Below are 16,320 nucleotides of genomic sequence, written 5' to 3'. Positions count from 1 at the left end.
GGACTGAGTAAGCCTACTCGTTTTGCTTCCTGCCTATGAATTTGGGGGTGAATTGGAGGATGTAGTGTGAAGCAGAATAAAAACTACATTCTGCATCACAAGTTGTGTACACTCTTGCTCCATGAGGCACTATTGGTTTGTGTTTTAAAAATTGGACAGGATTAAGAAGGAAAATGGATCACTACATTTCTATCTCTGCTCCCTGAAAGTTTGCAGAGCATTTCCTTACCCCTTTTAGTCAGTTACCTTCTTTGGGAATATATCCAAATGATGTAGAAATAAGGCTTTTCAAATGAGGGAGCTTATGACTGATTTGGACGGAGAGATTAGTTCCTTCCAAATGTTAGGTATATTAATTTTGGAAACTATATAAGCTCTTTTTATGCATGACACCTGGCAATATATAAATGTATATTTTTAGAGACAGATGTGCATATAAATATGCATATCAGTTGAGTAGGATAAATGAACTTATGTCCAATAGAATGGGGCATTTTTAAATTTTTATCAGTAAAGCATATTCATTTTATCTTGGTACCATACCAACAAGCACCAAAACTCATAAATTTTCAAACCTTGCTCTATAAAGCCTGCTCCCCTTGAATTGAACTTGAAAAATATCGGAGACAGAGATGACAGCAAATATTTGTCAAGCTATTAGTCTATAATTTGTTTTCAGGTGTTGCATTTAACTTTTACTCAAAGTAAACCCACAGAAATTAATGTACCTAAGTTATTATGGTCATTATTAATTTCAGTGGATATACTCTGAATAAAAGTTAGTTGGATATGACCAGCTTTTTAGGCAGTCATAGCTGCTCCCAAAGAAACATGAGTACTATAGTTTGTAAAGAGTGCTGAGTGCTGCTAGGGGACCTTTATACCCCTCACAGAGCTATATTTCCCAGAGTTACCTAGGAAGAGGAATTGAGAACTGTAGCTTTCTGTGGGAAATGGGGGGGGGGGCATGTAGCAACTCTCAGCACCCTTAACAAAGTACAGTTCCGAGGATTCTTTGAGAGAAGCCATGATTGAGAGAAGTGGTATGATAGTGCTTTAAATGTTTAGTGCATGTGGAGCCCTCATCTCTCTGTCTTTGTCTCCTGCTTTCCTGTGGCAACCAGATCTGGAGCAGCTAGATAAATGTACAAGTGAAATACAGCCGTACCTTGGATCTCAAACGCCTTGGCTCCCAAACAAATCGTCTCCCGAACAATCGAAACCTGGAAGTGAAACCCGGAAATTTTGAACACTTTTCGGAAGCCGAATGTCTGGCGTGGCTTCCGATTGGCTGAAGGACACTCCTGCAACCAATCGGAAGCCGTGCCTTAGTTTTCGAACGGTTCTGGGGAGTCGAATGGACTCCCGGAACGCATTCTATTCAAGAACCAAGGTACAACGGTGGAAGAATTACTAGTCTAGCATCCAATTTCCCACAGTAGTAAACCAGATACTTCCTGAGAAACCCAAAAGCAAGTACTTTGTGGCGTACTGCCTCTCAACTTGGAGGTTGCATATAGCCACTGTGACTATATGCGTAATGGACTTTTCTTCCTTGATTATTTCCAACCCTTTAGGAGACCTATTGCAATGTTATTTTATTTGCATATGTTATTGATAACTCACGAGAGCCTCTGAGCGTAACACTTCCTTCAATGCTTGTTTAAATTGTTTACTCCTTCTAATGGGGAGAAAGGGGGTTTCCTTACTTCAGCTCTACCAAGCTAGGGGAACAAGAGATTTTATCTGAGATTGAAAAAGATGTATCACTCAGTATGGAGTGGCTAACCGCTAGCTTGGTTATTTGATTCATTCCAGAAAGTGGCTTGGTTTACATTTTGTTCTGTTCATCACTGAATTGGCTACATTCCTCTCTCTCAGCTGCAGAAGGAACTTGAAACACTTAATGTAATTTTTACTGCTGTGTATAATTGGTTGCACATGTCTTTCTTTGTTAAATGTCCAGTGGCCTTAATGTACTATTCACCACACAACAAGAACTATTTCAAAGATTATTTGCCTTGTGGTGGTATGCACTCGGCAGGTAGCTACACTTTATACAGCTCAAGCATATTATGAGTTGCCATTTTTCTTCTTCCGCTATTTGCCATCTGTCTAATGCATAAGATAGAAAGCCAACCATAGGACTGAGCTTTGTGTTTTCAAGAGGCACTTGGTGAGGTTCATATGGCTATTACCACTGTAAACTGGGTAGAATACAGAAAAGGCATGGCATCTGTATACATGGATTATGCTTTAGCAGCAGCTGCTAAACAACTTGAAAGCCAGATTCCATGAATCACTCAAAAGCTATGTATTCAGTGCTTTTTTCTGAGAGGATGCAGGGGTACACATACCCCTAAACATTTTGTGAATCTATGTTGAATTATGTTGCTGGAGGAGACTCTTGAGAGTCCCATGGACTGCAAGAAGATCAAACCTATCCATTCTTAAGGGAATCAGCCCTGAGTGCTCACTGGAAGGACAGATCCTGAAGCTGAGCCTCCAGTACTTTGGCCACCTCATGAGAAGAGAAGACTCCCTGGAAAAGACCCTGATGTTGAGAAAGATGGAGGGCACAAGGAGAAGGGGACGACAGAGGATGAGATGGTTGGACAGTGTTCTCGAAGCTACGAACATGAGTTTGACCAAGCTGCGGCAGGCAGTGGAAGACAGGAGTGCCTGGCGTGCTCTGGTCCATGGGGTCACGAAGAGTCGGACTCAACTAAATGACTAAACAACAACAATTTCAATATGAGTAGGAAAATGAGAGTACCCCTAAATTTTTTTTAGGAAGAAAATCACTGTATGTATTCATCGGAACTTACTCTCAAATAAGAATAGGTGGTATAAGATTGTGGCTGTGATTTAACAATACTGATCACATTAAGTCTGTAGGGTTGGGGGTTTTTTGCATTTTTGTTTTATAGTTCCAAGATTAGTCTTGCGGGTGCAATTGAAAACCTTGCTCCTTCATATTCATTGCATTTATTCCTCTTTTATTGAGACCTCATAAAACACCACATTTAGAAGAACATGGGGAAGCCTCAGTTGCGCACCATCCTGCATAACACTGCTGTCACCAGCAAAACTGTTCCCTGTCTTCCATCTGTTGCATCTTCTCTCCAACTCCCTATGGAGGTGTGATTGTTCAGAGTAGCAGGATTAGGCAAAGGCCCAATCAGCATACAGTGGTACTTCGGGTTAAGTACTTAATTCGTTCTGGAGGTCTGTACTTAACCTGAAACTGTTCTTAACCTGAAGCACCACTTTAGCTAATGGGGCCTCCCACTGCCACTGCGCCGCCGGAGCATGATTTCTGTTCTCAACCTGAAGCAAAGTTCTTAACCTGAAGCACTATTTCTGGGTTAGCGGAGTCTGTAACCTGAAGCGTATGTAACCCGAGGTACCACTGTAATGTTAAGGGGTGGAGAAAGCAGATCCAAATGATGTATGGAGCTCATACAGAAAGACCACCTGCAGTTATCAGCAACAGAAATAGTGTATGATAATTATTCTAAACGTTCCAATGGCAACCTCAAGTGTGATCCTTAGTTAACATTTCTTCAGTATTGTTGTGACACTGAATAATAATATTGACAGGACATTTTGACAAAGTGATAACTTCAAATAGTTATGTATTTTGTTGCTGCTGCTGCTGCTGCTTGATAATGGCTGGAAAATGGTGGTTGTGGAGAGTGTTTCTAATTCATGTATTATTTAAACTTAGGAAAGATGCCTGTAACGTTTTACTAGATTAATTAATTTTTCAATTTTAATCACCTTCCTCAATTAAGTTGTATGTCTATGCAATTAAATATTGCATTATTTGATTAATAAAAAAACACAGCTTCATTATATTGAAAAAGAACTACCATTTCTGCTAACATTATTAATATGGAGAAGACATCCATTAGCAAATATTTAGGGTTTTTTGTTTTTGTTTTTAAAAAGAAAAGTTACATGATCTATAATTAAGGTTGGTGTGTTATGCATCGGTGAGTGTTTCCTGGCTAGATTTGCTGAGCGCAGCCCTAATGAGCTTCTGTATGGAATGAGTAATGTTGTGACTGCACATTAATTAATGTCTTTTCACAGCCAAAATAAATGTTCCATGTAGCTTCAAGTGTAAAAATTCACAGTTTGTCATACAGTTTATAGTTCACTTTCCCTCATAATACAAAAAGGTGTAGGGCTTTCTAAAATACAGGCCTCCTCTGATTTTTTGCACTTTCGAGGCAGCCCTGAAAGCTCTTCCTTCCTTGCTTCTATGACCTGGGGTGGGTGATGTGAGAGCCAGCTGGAAGCCCAAGCTACTGGTATGGAGATCTCTTGTCCTGTGACTGAAATATTGGGGTTTGCAGGAACAGCAGATTCTTCAAGGTCATCTGTGATGCTGGAGTATGCTTCTGCTCCTCTGAGGAGGAGGAGAACCCAAGTTCTAGATCTGAGCAGGGCTGAACCCATAAAGAGGCCCACATCCACACCCTACTGATATTTGAAGTTAAGTCTGAAGGTGTCAGGAAAGAAGACTTTCTTGCTATATGAAATGCTCTCCCCATAGAAGCTTGCCTGTCTTTATTTCTAAAGGGTGGGATATAAATGCTCTAATAACTGCATATCTTTTTGGCACGAGGTGAAGACTTTCTAAAAATTTGCCCAGGCGTATCAGCATGTTTTATAACTGGTTTTGTTTTTATGGCTCTGCTGGATTTCATGACTGCTGCTTCTGTGGTTTTAATATCTTATATGGAGTTTTATTGTACATGTAACAGTTTTTATTTTATTGTATACATTTCTTTCCTGCTCTTCAGTCCCAGAGGTTTCCTAGGTTAGCTCATAAGTAATCAATCAATAAAGCAGCCAAGTAAGATCAGAAACAAGTTACCTTTAAAAAGTGCAACAGCAAAATAGATGGGAAAAGACTGAGGCTTATGCAAGATTAAAACATATATTGAAAGAGCATTTTTAAGGCATGGACAAATGCGAAAAAGCTCTTTGCTTGTCACCTAAAGGACTTGGGATTTGGTTTCAGGCAAGCGTCCCTTAGGAGGGCATTCTGAGCATAAACTTTCCTTCAAGCTTTAAACAAAATCTAGTAACTGCTTGCGGAATTGTAATAGGGGGATTTGAAACTGCTTTATGAGGTAATCTTGGTGGCCAAATTTTGCTTCACTGTTGAGGCGTACGAAGGTGGCACAGGTGAGGTGAGGAAGGCATTTTCACTCAGCTTAGAAAGGAATCTGATTCCTTCCAACCCCCAACTCTTTGACTTGATCTGCTTTTATTAATTGTTTTATTTATTCAGGAACTTGCTTTCATGAGGTAGTTTGTTTACTTGAGCATGCTTGTATTTGGAATTGGGCTGCCAGGCCACACCTTCTGTGTGCCCACAGAAGTGCCTGTTTCCATCTGTTAAATGCTGGAGGGTCTGGAAGAAAGGAGGGCATATAGCATAGCTTAACTGGGATAGGAGAAAGCAGAAGTGTTGGGGAGGGTGTGGGAAAGAGAGAGACCAACAAGAACAACTAGAGAACAACAAGAAACTCCATCAGAAGTTTTGGATTATTTTGGATTGGGGATAGGGCTCAGAAAAAGGAAATCCCGACTTTATATTGTCTTTTTTATTTCCTCTCAAGCTCTATTCTGGCCACTCAACTTTTACATTTCAATGTAAACTGAACCTTTCTCCCATTCCTCTGATATCTTTGTTAAAAATAAATGAGTCTGAAATGTGGAGCATACATATATTCTGTATGTACCTTCTGTTGTAATCCACTCTGATTCACATCATATTCCCAACTATAGTTATGTAATAGTTTAGCACTCATCAGTTTTACACATACTAAATAATGGCAGATGGTTCTAGGTGGCTGGCACTTAGTCAGACACATGAAGATTCACTAAATGATGTTAAATGCCAATGTTTCCTAACAATTTTATTTCACTTTTGCACGTTTTTTAACACCAGAATTTTTTTTCCAGAAAGAGTTCAGGAAATTGTGGCATAGGCCTTTTCTCTAGTTTAACTTAATATACATGTTAATTGGTTCAGTTGCATTTCTGCAAAAATAATTTCCATACCATTTACTCTGATATATTAATTGTCTTTTGCTGAGAGCCTTAAACTGATGAATGAAATTCCAGTTGATTTAAGACCAATTTTAATTTTAATCAGTTAAACCTGTATATACGGTATGTACATTTTTAATTGGTTTTTTGTTTAAACAATAGCTTGAGTTAGATGGTGTGTGTCCATGTTGCGTCAGATGAGATGCCCATTGTATTTTTAATAGGTGTGGCTGATTTTGTAAATGGCCTGATTTGACCCTACCTGAGTTGAATCAATATTAAAAACTTAATACAGTGGTACCTTGGTTCCCAAACTGTCTGGAAGGCTTTTCCAAAACCAAAGCGTTCTAAAACCAAGGCATGCTTTCCCATAGAGTATAATGCAAAATGGATTAATCCATTCCAGACTTTTAAAAACAACCCTAAAACAGCAATTTAACATGAATTTTACTAATGAGACCATTGATCCATAAAATGAAAGCAATAATCAATGTCCTGTACTATAAAATAAACAAGACAGTAATGTAGATGGTAAAAATTAAAATTACTATTTTTTCTTACGTGCACTGATGATAGCCACTGTGTGGATGGGGAGGCTTTTATCCGTTTCTGCAGTCACACAATCAATCAATCAGTAGCTGAACCGAGTTCCACACAGTCACAAAAATGAAGTCACAAGCCACAGTCGCAAGTCAGTCCCATAAAACAAAGAACAAGTCACAGTCAAAAAAACCAAAAAGCCACACAAACAAATACGCAAAAAATAGCAAAAACAAAAGCTCCAAATATCACCTCTGTGTTGTGCGGGTGCTCAGGACTCAATAGCCGACAGACTCAACAGGAAGCCTCTGATTAGTAGCGGGGGACTTAATTTACAAACGGAACACACTCAAGGCAAAGTTCACAAACTGGAACACCTACTTCCAGGTTTGCAGCATTCTATTTCCAAGTTGTTCATAAACTAAGCTGTTCTGAAACCAAGGTACCACTGAATGAAGCTTTAACACTTGTTTAACTACATTTAGTTTCAAACAAAGTTTAACCTGTGTTAAAGTTACAGATTGAACAGTTAGTTTAACTGGGATAGAGAGGGCAGAAGTGCTGTTTGTTCTTTGATCCCAATACAGTATGAAATCTTAGCAACACCCAAGCAGGCGCTTTTCATTCATCCTAATGTTTCCTATCTTATATATCAATATCCTATGCCATAGACTTATTTCCTAAAATGAATTCTTTATATAGCAGAACCGGATTTAAATCCCCCCCACCCTTCTTAAATTTATTGCAGGATTTCCAGAACTTCTTGGCAGCCACACATAACTGCAAGGTTTTCCTTTATTTATAAAGTTAAACCTTCTTCCAAATGTTTGTGCATTAGAATAAGGTACAGTAATGAGAAGAGAAAGTGAAAACAAAAGTATCTAACATACATAGACTACAAATCTGCCTCTTGAGGGGAAATAGCATGGAAGTGGAACAAAATCAAAAATGCCAATGTAAACATGCTTCTGTGACACAGACCATAGGTACTAGTAATGATCAAATTAATCACCATTCTTATGTAATGCTAATATGGCTCAAGTTCTGTTCTGCTGCTGCAAATCAACAAAAAGGGTGGGGGACTAACCATGGATTTTGGCATTAAAATACCTTGTTCCTGGAAGGGAAAACGGTCAGTGGAACTCAAGTTTGGTCATTCAACAGTTGATATTTCATATCTTGTTCATTTCCAACAAAAGAAAATGAATCACCAGCTTTGCCAAAGAAATCAAGAAAAATATGTTTAGTGTAAAGCACATAGCAAAATGAAAAATTATACTTACCCATCCCATCCTATTTCAGATAAAATTTTGACAGCCACTTGGGTCAGTTCTTCTTCATGGGGTAGACGTGCTTGGAGTAGATTAACTGATATACAGTCTTACTTTGGAAGTCGAATGGAATCCGTTCCAGAAGTCTGTTCAGCTTCCAAAATGTTCGGACACCAAAGTGTGGGTTCTGATTGGCTGCAGGAAGCTCCTGCAGCCAATCAAAAGCCCCATTGGACATTCGGGTTCCAAAGAATGTTCGTACACCAGAACACTCACATCCAGGCCTGCGGTGTTCAGGAGCCAAAATGTTCGACTTGCAATGCGTTTGGGATCCAAGGTATGACTGTATAGGCTACTAATTTGGACTGGTTATTTGAAGCATATATTTCCAGTCTTTAGCAAATTGCACTAGTTTGCCAGTCCACCTTGTAGCACGATTTAAAGTGCATTTTCTTCCCTTTCAAGATCAAAACAGCTTAAGAGCCAGTATACTTTAAGGACCTCACATAAATGTTCCCAAGTCTTTCAGTTTGGTGAGGCCAATAATATCCAGGGAGATGGTCTTCTCAGTACCAATACCCCAGTTCTGGAGCAAACTCCCCAAGGAGGTGTGAATGCATTGAACTTGATACCTCTCTGGCTCCAGAGGGAGAGCCTTTTTTATTTGCCCAAGAATTTTTACAATCTCTCGCCTCTTGGATATTATTTCAATCTGCCAATTTTGTTGTTGTGACTGACTGCCCTGTGGGTTTTAGTAATTTCTATACATTCAGATTTAATTTGCCATTTTTTAACTCTGTAAACTGTTTTGTAAAAAAAAAAGAAAGATAATACATTCATGTAGTAAATAAGTAAATAAACATGTAGAAATATGTTTGGATTCGGTTTCACCTTTTTTGTGCCGTGTTCTAGCATGAGATGCAAAACTCTTTTTATGTGAGTGGAAGACCCTTTCCACATGGGGGAGCGTCCCTTTGGATCCAGTATCCCCCCCAAAAAAAATCAAGCATTAAATTTCAATGGATAGTGTAATTCTTAGTAGGAGTAACTCCAATTAGAAACAGTCTTTCCCTTCTATAGAGTATATAAATATTGGAAAAATATAATCTGTTTTGTGATGCTACTGGCAAAGTTGAGACATAAATACCAGCAGTACTACTGCAGCATTTTGCCATTCTTTACAGAGAGATGCCAGCTAAAAGCCAAATCATTTTGCATTCTAGCAGAGGAGACTTGAGGGAATAGGTTCAGTTGCAATTGGCTGTTTTCCATTCTGCATAAATTCAGCCTGCTTCTCCATTCAGGAATCCCTTTAAAGACAACTGCTTTAACTATTAACTGTTTAAGTGTGTGCTCATTTGGAGGGTGCAGGTAGAAATAGGAATGATATTAAAACCAATAATTTCAAATCAGCAATTTTGCTGTTTTGAATTGGAAAAATGGGAGAAAGCAGAATTTATACAAAGGTATATGTGGTAGAATATATGACTGCCTGGTTATGTTAAAGACAGAGGTCACATGCACCAATTAGTATTAAAGAATGGAGGCTGCATTACTTACAACTATAAATTGGTGGGTGGGTATAATTAGGCCCATCAGTCTGTTTTGGCCACACCTACCTGCACTTTTCCTAACATCATATATGTTGAATTAGCCTTCCAGACTGAATGCTTGCCATATGAACCCCAACCACACTGAGACATTAAATTTGAAAAGTAAGAAAACCAAGTTTATTATAGGTAATACATGTTCCGAGTTCTCCCTTAGTGAAGTTGGAGATGCAAAGAAGTATGCTTGATCTTTGATCTCTGCAGGAGAGAGAGATAAAATGAAGATATATTCTGTCCAGAGATGAGAATGAGAAGAAGGGGGAAGCAGGAAATTAGGTCAGAATATCAGTCTAACACGTAAGGGAAGGTGTGCACAGGTTAGGTCAGAAAGACAGTACATGCAGATTTGACATTCCTCTATGTTTGCTCCCTGACCCCCACCCCACCCACGCCATCAGCCTTAATACAAGCCGAGTTGCTTCCAACACTTCCAACATTATATGGCATCAGGAGGGAAGTAGATAAATATGCATCTCCCTGATAAAAGTCTGGTTTGTAGGCACAGTAGGATAGTAGCTTTGCCAACTAAAAGGTATACCTACATCAGAGGTCCTTGGTACACTCACTGAAAACTCTGTTGGTGTAGATGCGCAATTGGTGGTGTTTCTGCCAGAGTGAGGCTTGATCCAGGAAGTGTTGGGGTGTTTCTAGGTGACCTTAAATCTGTTGGTTTCCTGGATCCCCAGATCAGGCCCCTTAACCATGCTATTCTGAAGCTAGTACAGTGGAACCTTGGTTTTCCATCGTCTCGGAAGTCAAACGTTTCGGCTTTTGAACACTGAAAACCCGGAAGTAACTGCTCCTGTTTTCGAATGATTTTCGGAAGCCAAATGTGCCACATGGCTTCCATGTTCAGTTGCCCTATTGTATTGAGGCTTCCATGTTGAGTTTTTGGTTTTCGAACGTTTTGGAAGTCGAATGGTCTTCCGGAACAGAATACGTTCAGAAACCAAGGTTCCACTGTATAGTTGTTGTTTTTTTGTTAACCACTGGCAAATAAAAATGCCTTCCAAAGCATTTAGTAAGAAACTCCAGCCAGACCTGTAAATGGTGCATTGTTCACTTAGTTTCCCCCTCAAAAAACCAACCCTTATGCTGCCTCTTGTTGAAGATAGAAACTTCTGGGATCTCAGGTGCTTGCAGTATAGCAGTGAGAGGTTACAAAATCTTTGTGTTCTTTTTTTGCAGATTTAGGGTGGGAGGGTCCCATTCAAAACTAAAAAAAAACCCATGCCTGTGGATTAATAGTTGGCGCTCACCATCTTTTAGCTGAGGATCCTGAATAGCATAGTTTTGATAGTGCTATGGGAATTGTTTGCTAAAATTTCATAGTGTAAAAGTCTAAATAGCCTTTTTTTCACAGCAGTGGAGAAAACTGTTGACAATGTGACATCCCTATTAAAATGTGTGTTGAATAGGGCTCCATTTTCCTTTTCCTTTTTTCTTAAAGGAAGTATAGAAATATTTTGCTTTCCACAGAGTGATTTGGTGACAGCTTTCTTTTCTCTGTCATCTTCCTCAGGGGATGAAAACTGGCTAGATCTTTCATTTTTGTATGAAAATAACTTTATCTTTTAAACATTGAATTCAAAAGTCCTTTTGTCTGGTTTTTGTGAATACCAGCTTTAATGGATGATTATGTAGAATGTGTCTGCTAGGCACAAAATTGCTCAAAGTGAAAATAATCTGGGATTTTGTCTCCTAAATGCTCCCTCAGCATCCTGAGAACTTTAAAACGGCCATATTTGATCAGACAAAGGATTTCCCTGCTCAAATATCACTTTTTCAAAAGTGGCCAACCAGATGATTTAAAGAAGCCCACATGTAAGACAAGGAGAAAATAGCCATTCCATGTTTGTTCACCAAAACACTGTAATCAGTGGCATACTATCTCTGATCCTGCATGTTTGATTTAGCTCCTAGGCTTCGAGAGAACTGGCCTCCCATGAGTTTGTCTAATATGAATTCAGCTAAAGGGAAGATCTAATATTTTGCCTCCCCAAAGGGAGTCAAGTGAAGTTTGTAGTAAATTTGGGAGTCTGTATTTTGTCAAAGGAACTTGGGAGGGTTAGGTTGGGTTTGAATGGGCTTCTGGTCTTTCCAAAAGTGGAGTGTGACAAATGAGGTTTATATAGGCATTTGATTTCCTCCAAAGGAACATGGTTACTCTTGGTGTGCGTGTAGACACCTGACTTTGGTCAAAGGGTGGACTAGCAGTCAGGAGTCAAATGGGTACCTAAGTAACAGGTACGCAAAGTAACAGGGTTCGATTTACTTTGTGCAGATAACCCGTGAAGCTAACAGTCTTTCAAACATATTTCTCTAAAGATCAAATTATAACTCAGGCCTGGAGACTAATGATTACATATATCATGAATAACCCCTATCAGAATTTTATGAATCTTTGTTAAGTAGCATTCCCTTTTCTGAGCTTATTATGATAATTCTTATCATCCCAAAAAAGTGTGAGGCATATCAAAGTGAGTTTTCAGGGGTTAAGCGGGAGGAACAAATGATGTGCACAGTGGGAGAAAGATGGCAAAAAAAGAAAGCTGAGAAGGAATCACCTTGAAGGAAAACGGATGGGATGGTTTTAGTATTTATTACATGAAATCCATCCTTGGATAACATGGTCCATGAAAGCTTTTACCACATTAGGATACCAAAATACCCTGTATTTGTTTTTGGTGCTACAAACTAACATGGCTAGCCCTTCTGGAAATGAGTGTATATTTGTTATTCATACCTTCTTCAGGGGTTACTTTTTAGCTGCTGCAAAATACAAAAACAAAAAACAAAGGAGTTATTTTCAGGTTTTCAATCACATTGTGTTAGCAGTGGGTGGTATATAACATAAGTTATTGGAATAAAAAGACTTAAATCCATAGATTTCAATTGTTGTCCTGTGAGTATAACTTTGTTGGATATCACCCAGTGTGTCTAGATTTGTGCTTATTAGACAAAACAGTGGAAAATGGCTAACTTTTGGCAATCAGGCTTATTTTTATAATAGGAACCTAGGAAGCTATCTAGTACTGAGTCAGACCTACTGGTCCATCTAACTCAGCGTTCTCTGCACTGACTGCTGGCAGCTCTCCAGGGCTTCAGAGAGGAAGTCTCTCCCAACCCAACCTGGAGTTGCTGGGGATTGAATTTAGAACCTTCTGCATGCAAGGCTGATGCCAGACTACTGAGTTTACAGCCTTTGCCTATACTTTATTGCAATTTAGGAATACTTTTTTTTGAAAAACCTAACTTTGAATTTTCATAATCTATTTCATAAGAGAATAGGTTGACTAAGCATGTTCTAGAAAGGATAGTGAGCTGACTGTTTCTTAATACTGACAGAAAAGCATCAACATTTTTCTGTTCCTCTAGCTGTCAGATTATCTGTTCAGCTTGTAGAAAGAGGAGATTATCTTTTTTAAAAAATGGTATGCAATCAGAAATAGTAAACGTTTGCTAAGCTCTGCTGTCTTTCCATTTATGCAACATTAGCTAATTTTGTCACTTCCTTCTAGGACAAAAGGGGTACTAAACAATCTCAGAAGTTTATTGTTAATTCACATCCACTGTGTGTGGTGGAATTTTTGAGAAGTGTGCTTCAGAACACCCATTTAGGCTGCATATTTGATATTTCCTGTCCTGGAAGTTCAATAAGGAGGGTGCCTGTCTGAACTCAGCTGACCTTATTTCCATAAAATTGTGTGCACAATACTAAATTCATGGTTCCTGATGTATCCAAGCTGAGCATCCAAAAGTCAAAGGAGACTGCTAGCAGTGTCTCCTGCAAAGACCTCCATTATCAGGGATATAAGAGATCACGAATTATTTACTGTCAAAAGTATTAGTGGTAGAGATGTATGACCGCTCACCGTCATCATCATCATCATCATCACCACCACCACCACCATCATCATTTTACGTCATGTTATAGGTGTGTTATTGGGACACAGGTGGCACTGTGGGTTAAACCACAGAGGCTAGGACTTGCCGATCAGAAGGTCGACAGTTTGAATCCCCGCGACGGGGTGAGCTCCTGTTGCTCGGTCCCTGCTCCTGCCCACCTAGCTGTTTGAAAGCACGCCAGTGCAAGTAGATAAATAGGTACCGCTCCAGCGGGAAGGTAACCGGCATTTCCGTGCGCTGCTCTGGTTCGCCAGAAGCGGCTTAGTCATGCTGGCCACATGGCCCAAAAGCTGTACGCCGGCTCCCTTGGCCAATAAAGCGAGATGAGCGCCGCAACCCCAGAGTCGGCCATGACTGGACCTAATGGTCAGGGGTCCCTTTACCTTTATAGGTGTGTTATTAGCTTCTTAAGTAAAGGAACTGAAGGCTGAAAAGGACTTTGTGGTTGAAAAGCTATGTTTCTTTCACTGCTAACAGTTTTTATAAAAGTGTACTGTCATGTAATAAACATGATGGTGCCATATATCAGCTTTTGAAAATTCAGAGAGAGAGACAAAAAGTTCATAGTTGTATCTCCTTTTCTACCACATGGCATTAACAATGACAGACTTAGAGATTACCTGAAGAATAATAAAATGTATAAGGGGCAGTAAAGAAGCTCTGTGTTGAAAAAGTCTTCTGCAAATTAATTTAACTATTCTCCATCAATTACTGGAATAAATATTATCAAAGGGAAGACAGAAAGTTCTGTTGAAATTATAATCAGCAGAGTACAGGGTTTGGGGTTGTTGGTTTTTGTTTTTGTTTTGCTGTGAGCACCCTCTTTTTGAGGTGCCCAAGGGCTGTTTGCGAGTGTTCTTTCTTTCATTCTCCAAACCATCTCACCAGTGGCCTGCATTTTTCAGTCTTCTTGAGTGCCTGCATTTCCTGGAGAAGACAACATGAGGCTGTTCCCTTCACTGGCCCAGCTTTGTATCCCTCTTGAGTTTTTGTCTTGGTGAATTGTGTCATTGAGGTTGATAATGCCCTTTGCTTACCTGAATGGAGGATGGAGAAGGATACAGTGTGTATAGAAACTAGCCTGCTGTACAAAAGGCAGAAGTTACATTTGTTGTGCTCTGGCCCTGCCTGCCACTCACCTGTGGCCCCCCAGAATGTTGCCAAGGGAATTCAACCCCTGGGCTCAAAAGGGTTTACCATTCCTGGTCTGTGACTTTCAAATATCATAAGCATGGCCAGCTATTCTGTGGCACTGGGATATGTGGCAGCCATGTACATACAGGAGTTGACCCTGCCATAGAGTTCAGCTTACACTCTTCCTTGCCTCTCCTGTGTTGTACATTTCTTTACTCTTCAGTTCAGTAGACTAGAGATAAAACCAAATCAAAGGAAATTAAATGTGCATCATTCCATGAACTACTGTCATACTTTGGATGGCTACGATTTGCTGAGCACTTGCTAAAATGATTGGACACCATTTTCAAATGTGCTGACGATTTAATATCATGTGAGTGTCAGAAGATTAGTTTTTTTCAAAATGGATACCTGAAAATATCTTAGAATGTAGTAGGAAGCATATCCTAGTACAATAAAAGCCCCACTTTCTTTTTCTAGGTCCGCACCAGCATTCTGGCAGAACAGAAAGAGCCAAGGACAGATACCGGGGTAAGTATTAATTTCATTGATGAATATACATCATACTACTTAGTATACATTTTGCAAAGTTCTTAATAGTCTTTGCGTTCAACATTATGCTCACCAGATGTTTATGACCTGCCTTCGTATATGCAAATTCTGCAAAATATCTCCTTGTCCATAAAACTGAAGACATAGCAGTTCTTTGTCTTAGGATTTGTACAAAAGGTACACTGTCTGTATGAATTGTTGATAAGTGGGTATAGTAAGGAAATGCTTTGTTGCTGTGTTGTTGTTGTTTTTAAATTCAATTAATAATATGCCAATTGGTAACAAATCAAATCAAATCATAATACAAACAATAAAGCATTCCAAATTAAATAAAATTTCAATGGGGCTTCCCATGTTCTGGGTGTCGGGAAAGAGTCTCTTTCACTAGTTCCTGCATTCTTTTCTCTTGTTAGGAAATGCTTTCTTAAATGAACAAGGAAACATTAAATTACTTATTTTATTTAATAATGTTCCTAAAACTAATTATTCTGAAGCTGGACATTAGGTTATTGCCATACCTTTCAATATAGGTTAAAAAGTTCAGTCTAACCCTTTGAGATTATTTCAGGAATAAGTTATGCCAATGTATTAGTTTTTTTTGCTCCTGAACTTCACCGACCAAAAGTATTGCTGGTTTTTTTTAGAATATTATTTATAGTATGCTGTGCCTCAGGATTCCTTCCCACTCCCTTTTTGTATGTAAGATCTTGGTTAGTTGGTTTATTGACCACACTTTCGTAAAAGTGCAACAAGGCAGTAAAATACAACAACAACCCCCCCCTCCACAAAATTAAGATAAAATAAATAAAAATACCAATTAAAGAATTAATAGATACTGATTGGTAAAAAGTAATTCACATTTCAAAGGCTGTCTGAATAATATAGTTTTCCAAAGGCATCTGAAAGAAGAAAGAGATTATTCTTTTTAAAATATTAGCTGATCCTAAATTGCTACCTTATTATCCATAGTTTATTAGGGTGTTCACATTGGAACAATGCAATGCCTTAGGGCTTGTCTGCTCTTCCACTTGTCCCATGGCTAGAAAGGGTCTGAGCAGTTTTCCCCTTGCCCCACTCCTTTCCCAGAGAAAACCCACTCTAGCTCTAAATTGGGATAAACAGCAATCTGTGGAAAACCAGATTGCCATTTGTTCCAACTGAGCAGTAAAGAGCAGTTTTCCTTGGGGGGAACTAGTGGGAAAAGAGGAAGTGTGGATAGGCCCTATGTCTTC

At 39.1% G+C, this 16,320-nt stretch overlaps 1 protein-coding gene across 9 annotated transcripts in view; it reads left to right on the top strand.

The window, feature by feature from the left end:
- INPP4B (inositol polyphosphate-4-phosphatase type II B) overlaps nt 1-16,320 on the top strand; it is a gene marked incomplete at its 5' end in the record, with an annotated part of 265,188 nt that overhangs the window by 147,135 nt on the left and 101,733 nt on the right. For all 9 annotated transcript variants that reach the window (XM_083519885.1, XM_083519879.1, XM_083519878.1 and 6 more), the window contains one exon: nt 15,017-15,067. In XM_083519885.1, coding sequence (XP_083376011.1) covers nt 15,017-15,067 — 51 coding nt within the window. The remainder of the gene's footprint in view (nt 1-15,016; nt 15,068-16,320) is intronic.

This window comes from Podarcis liolepis, assembly GCF_965112155.1.
Source record: "Podarcis liolepis genome assembly, chromosome: 9".
Lineage (NCBI taxonomy): Eukaryota > Metazoa > Chordata > Lepidosauria > Squamata > Lacertidae > Podarcis > Podarcis liolepis.
The sequence above is the reverse complement of the archived record's forward strand: the minus strand, read 5'-3'. Positions and strand labels throughout refer to the sequence as shown.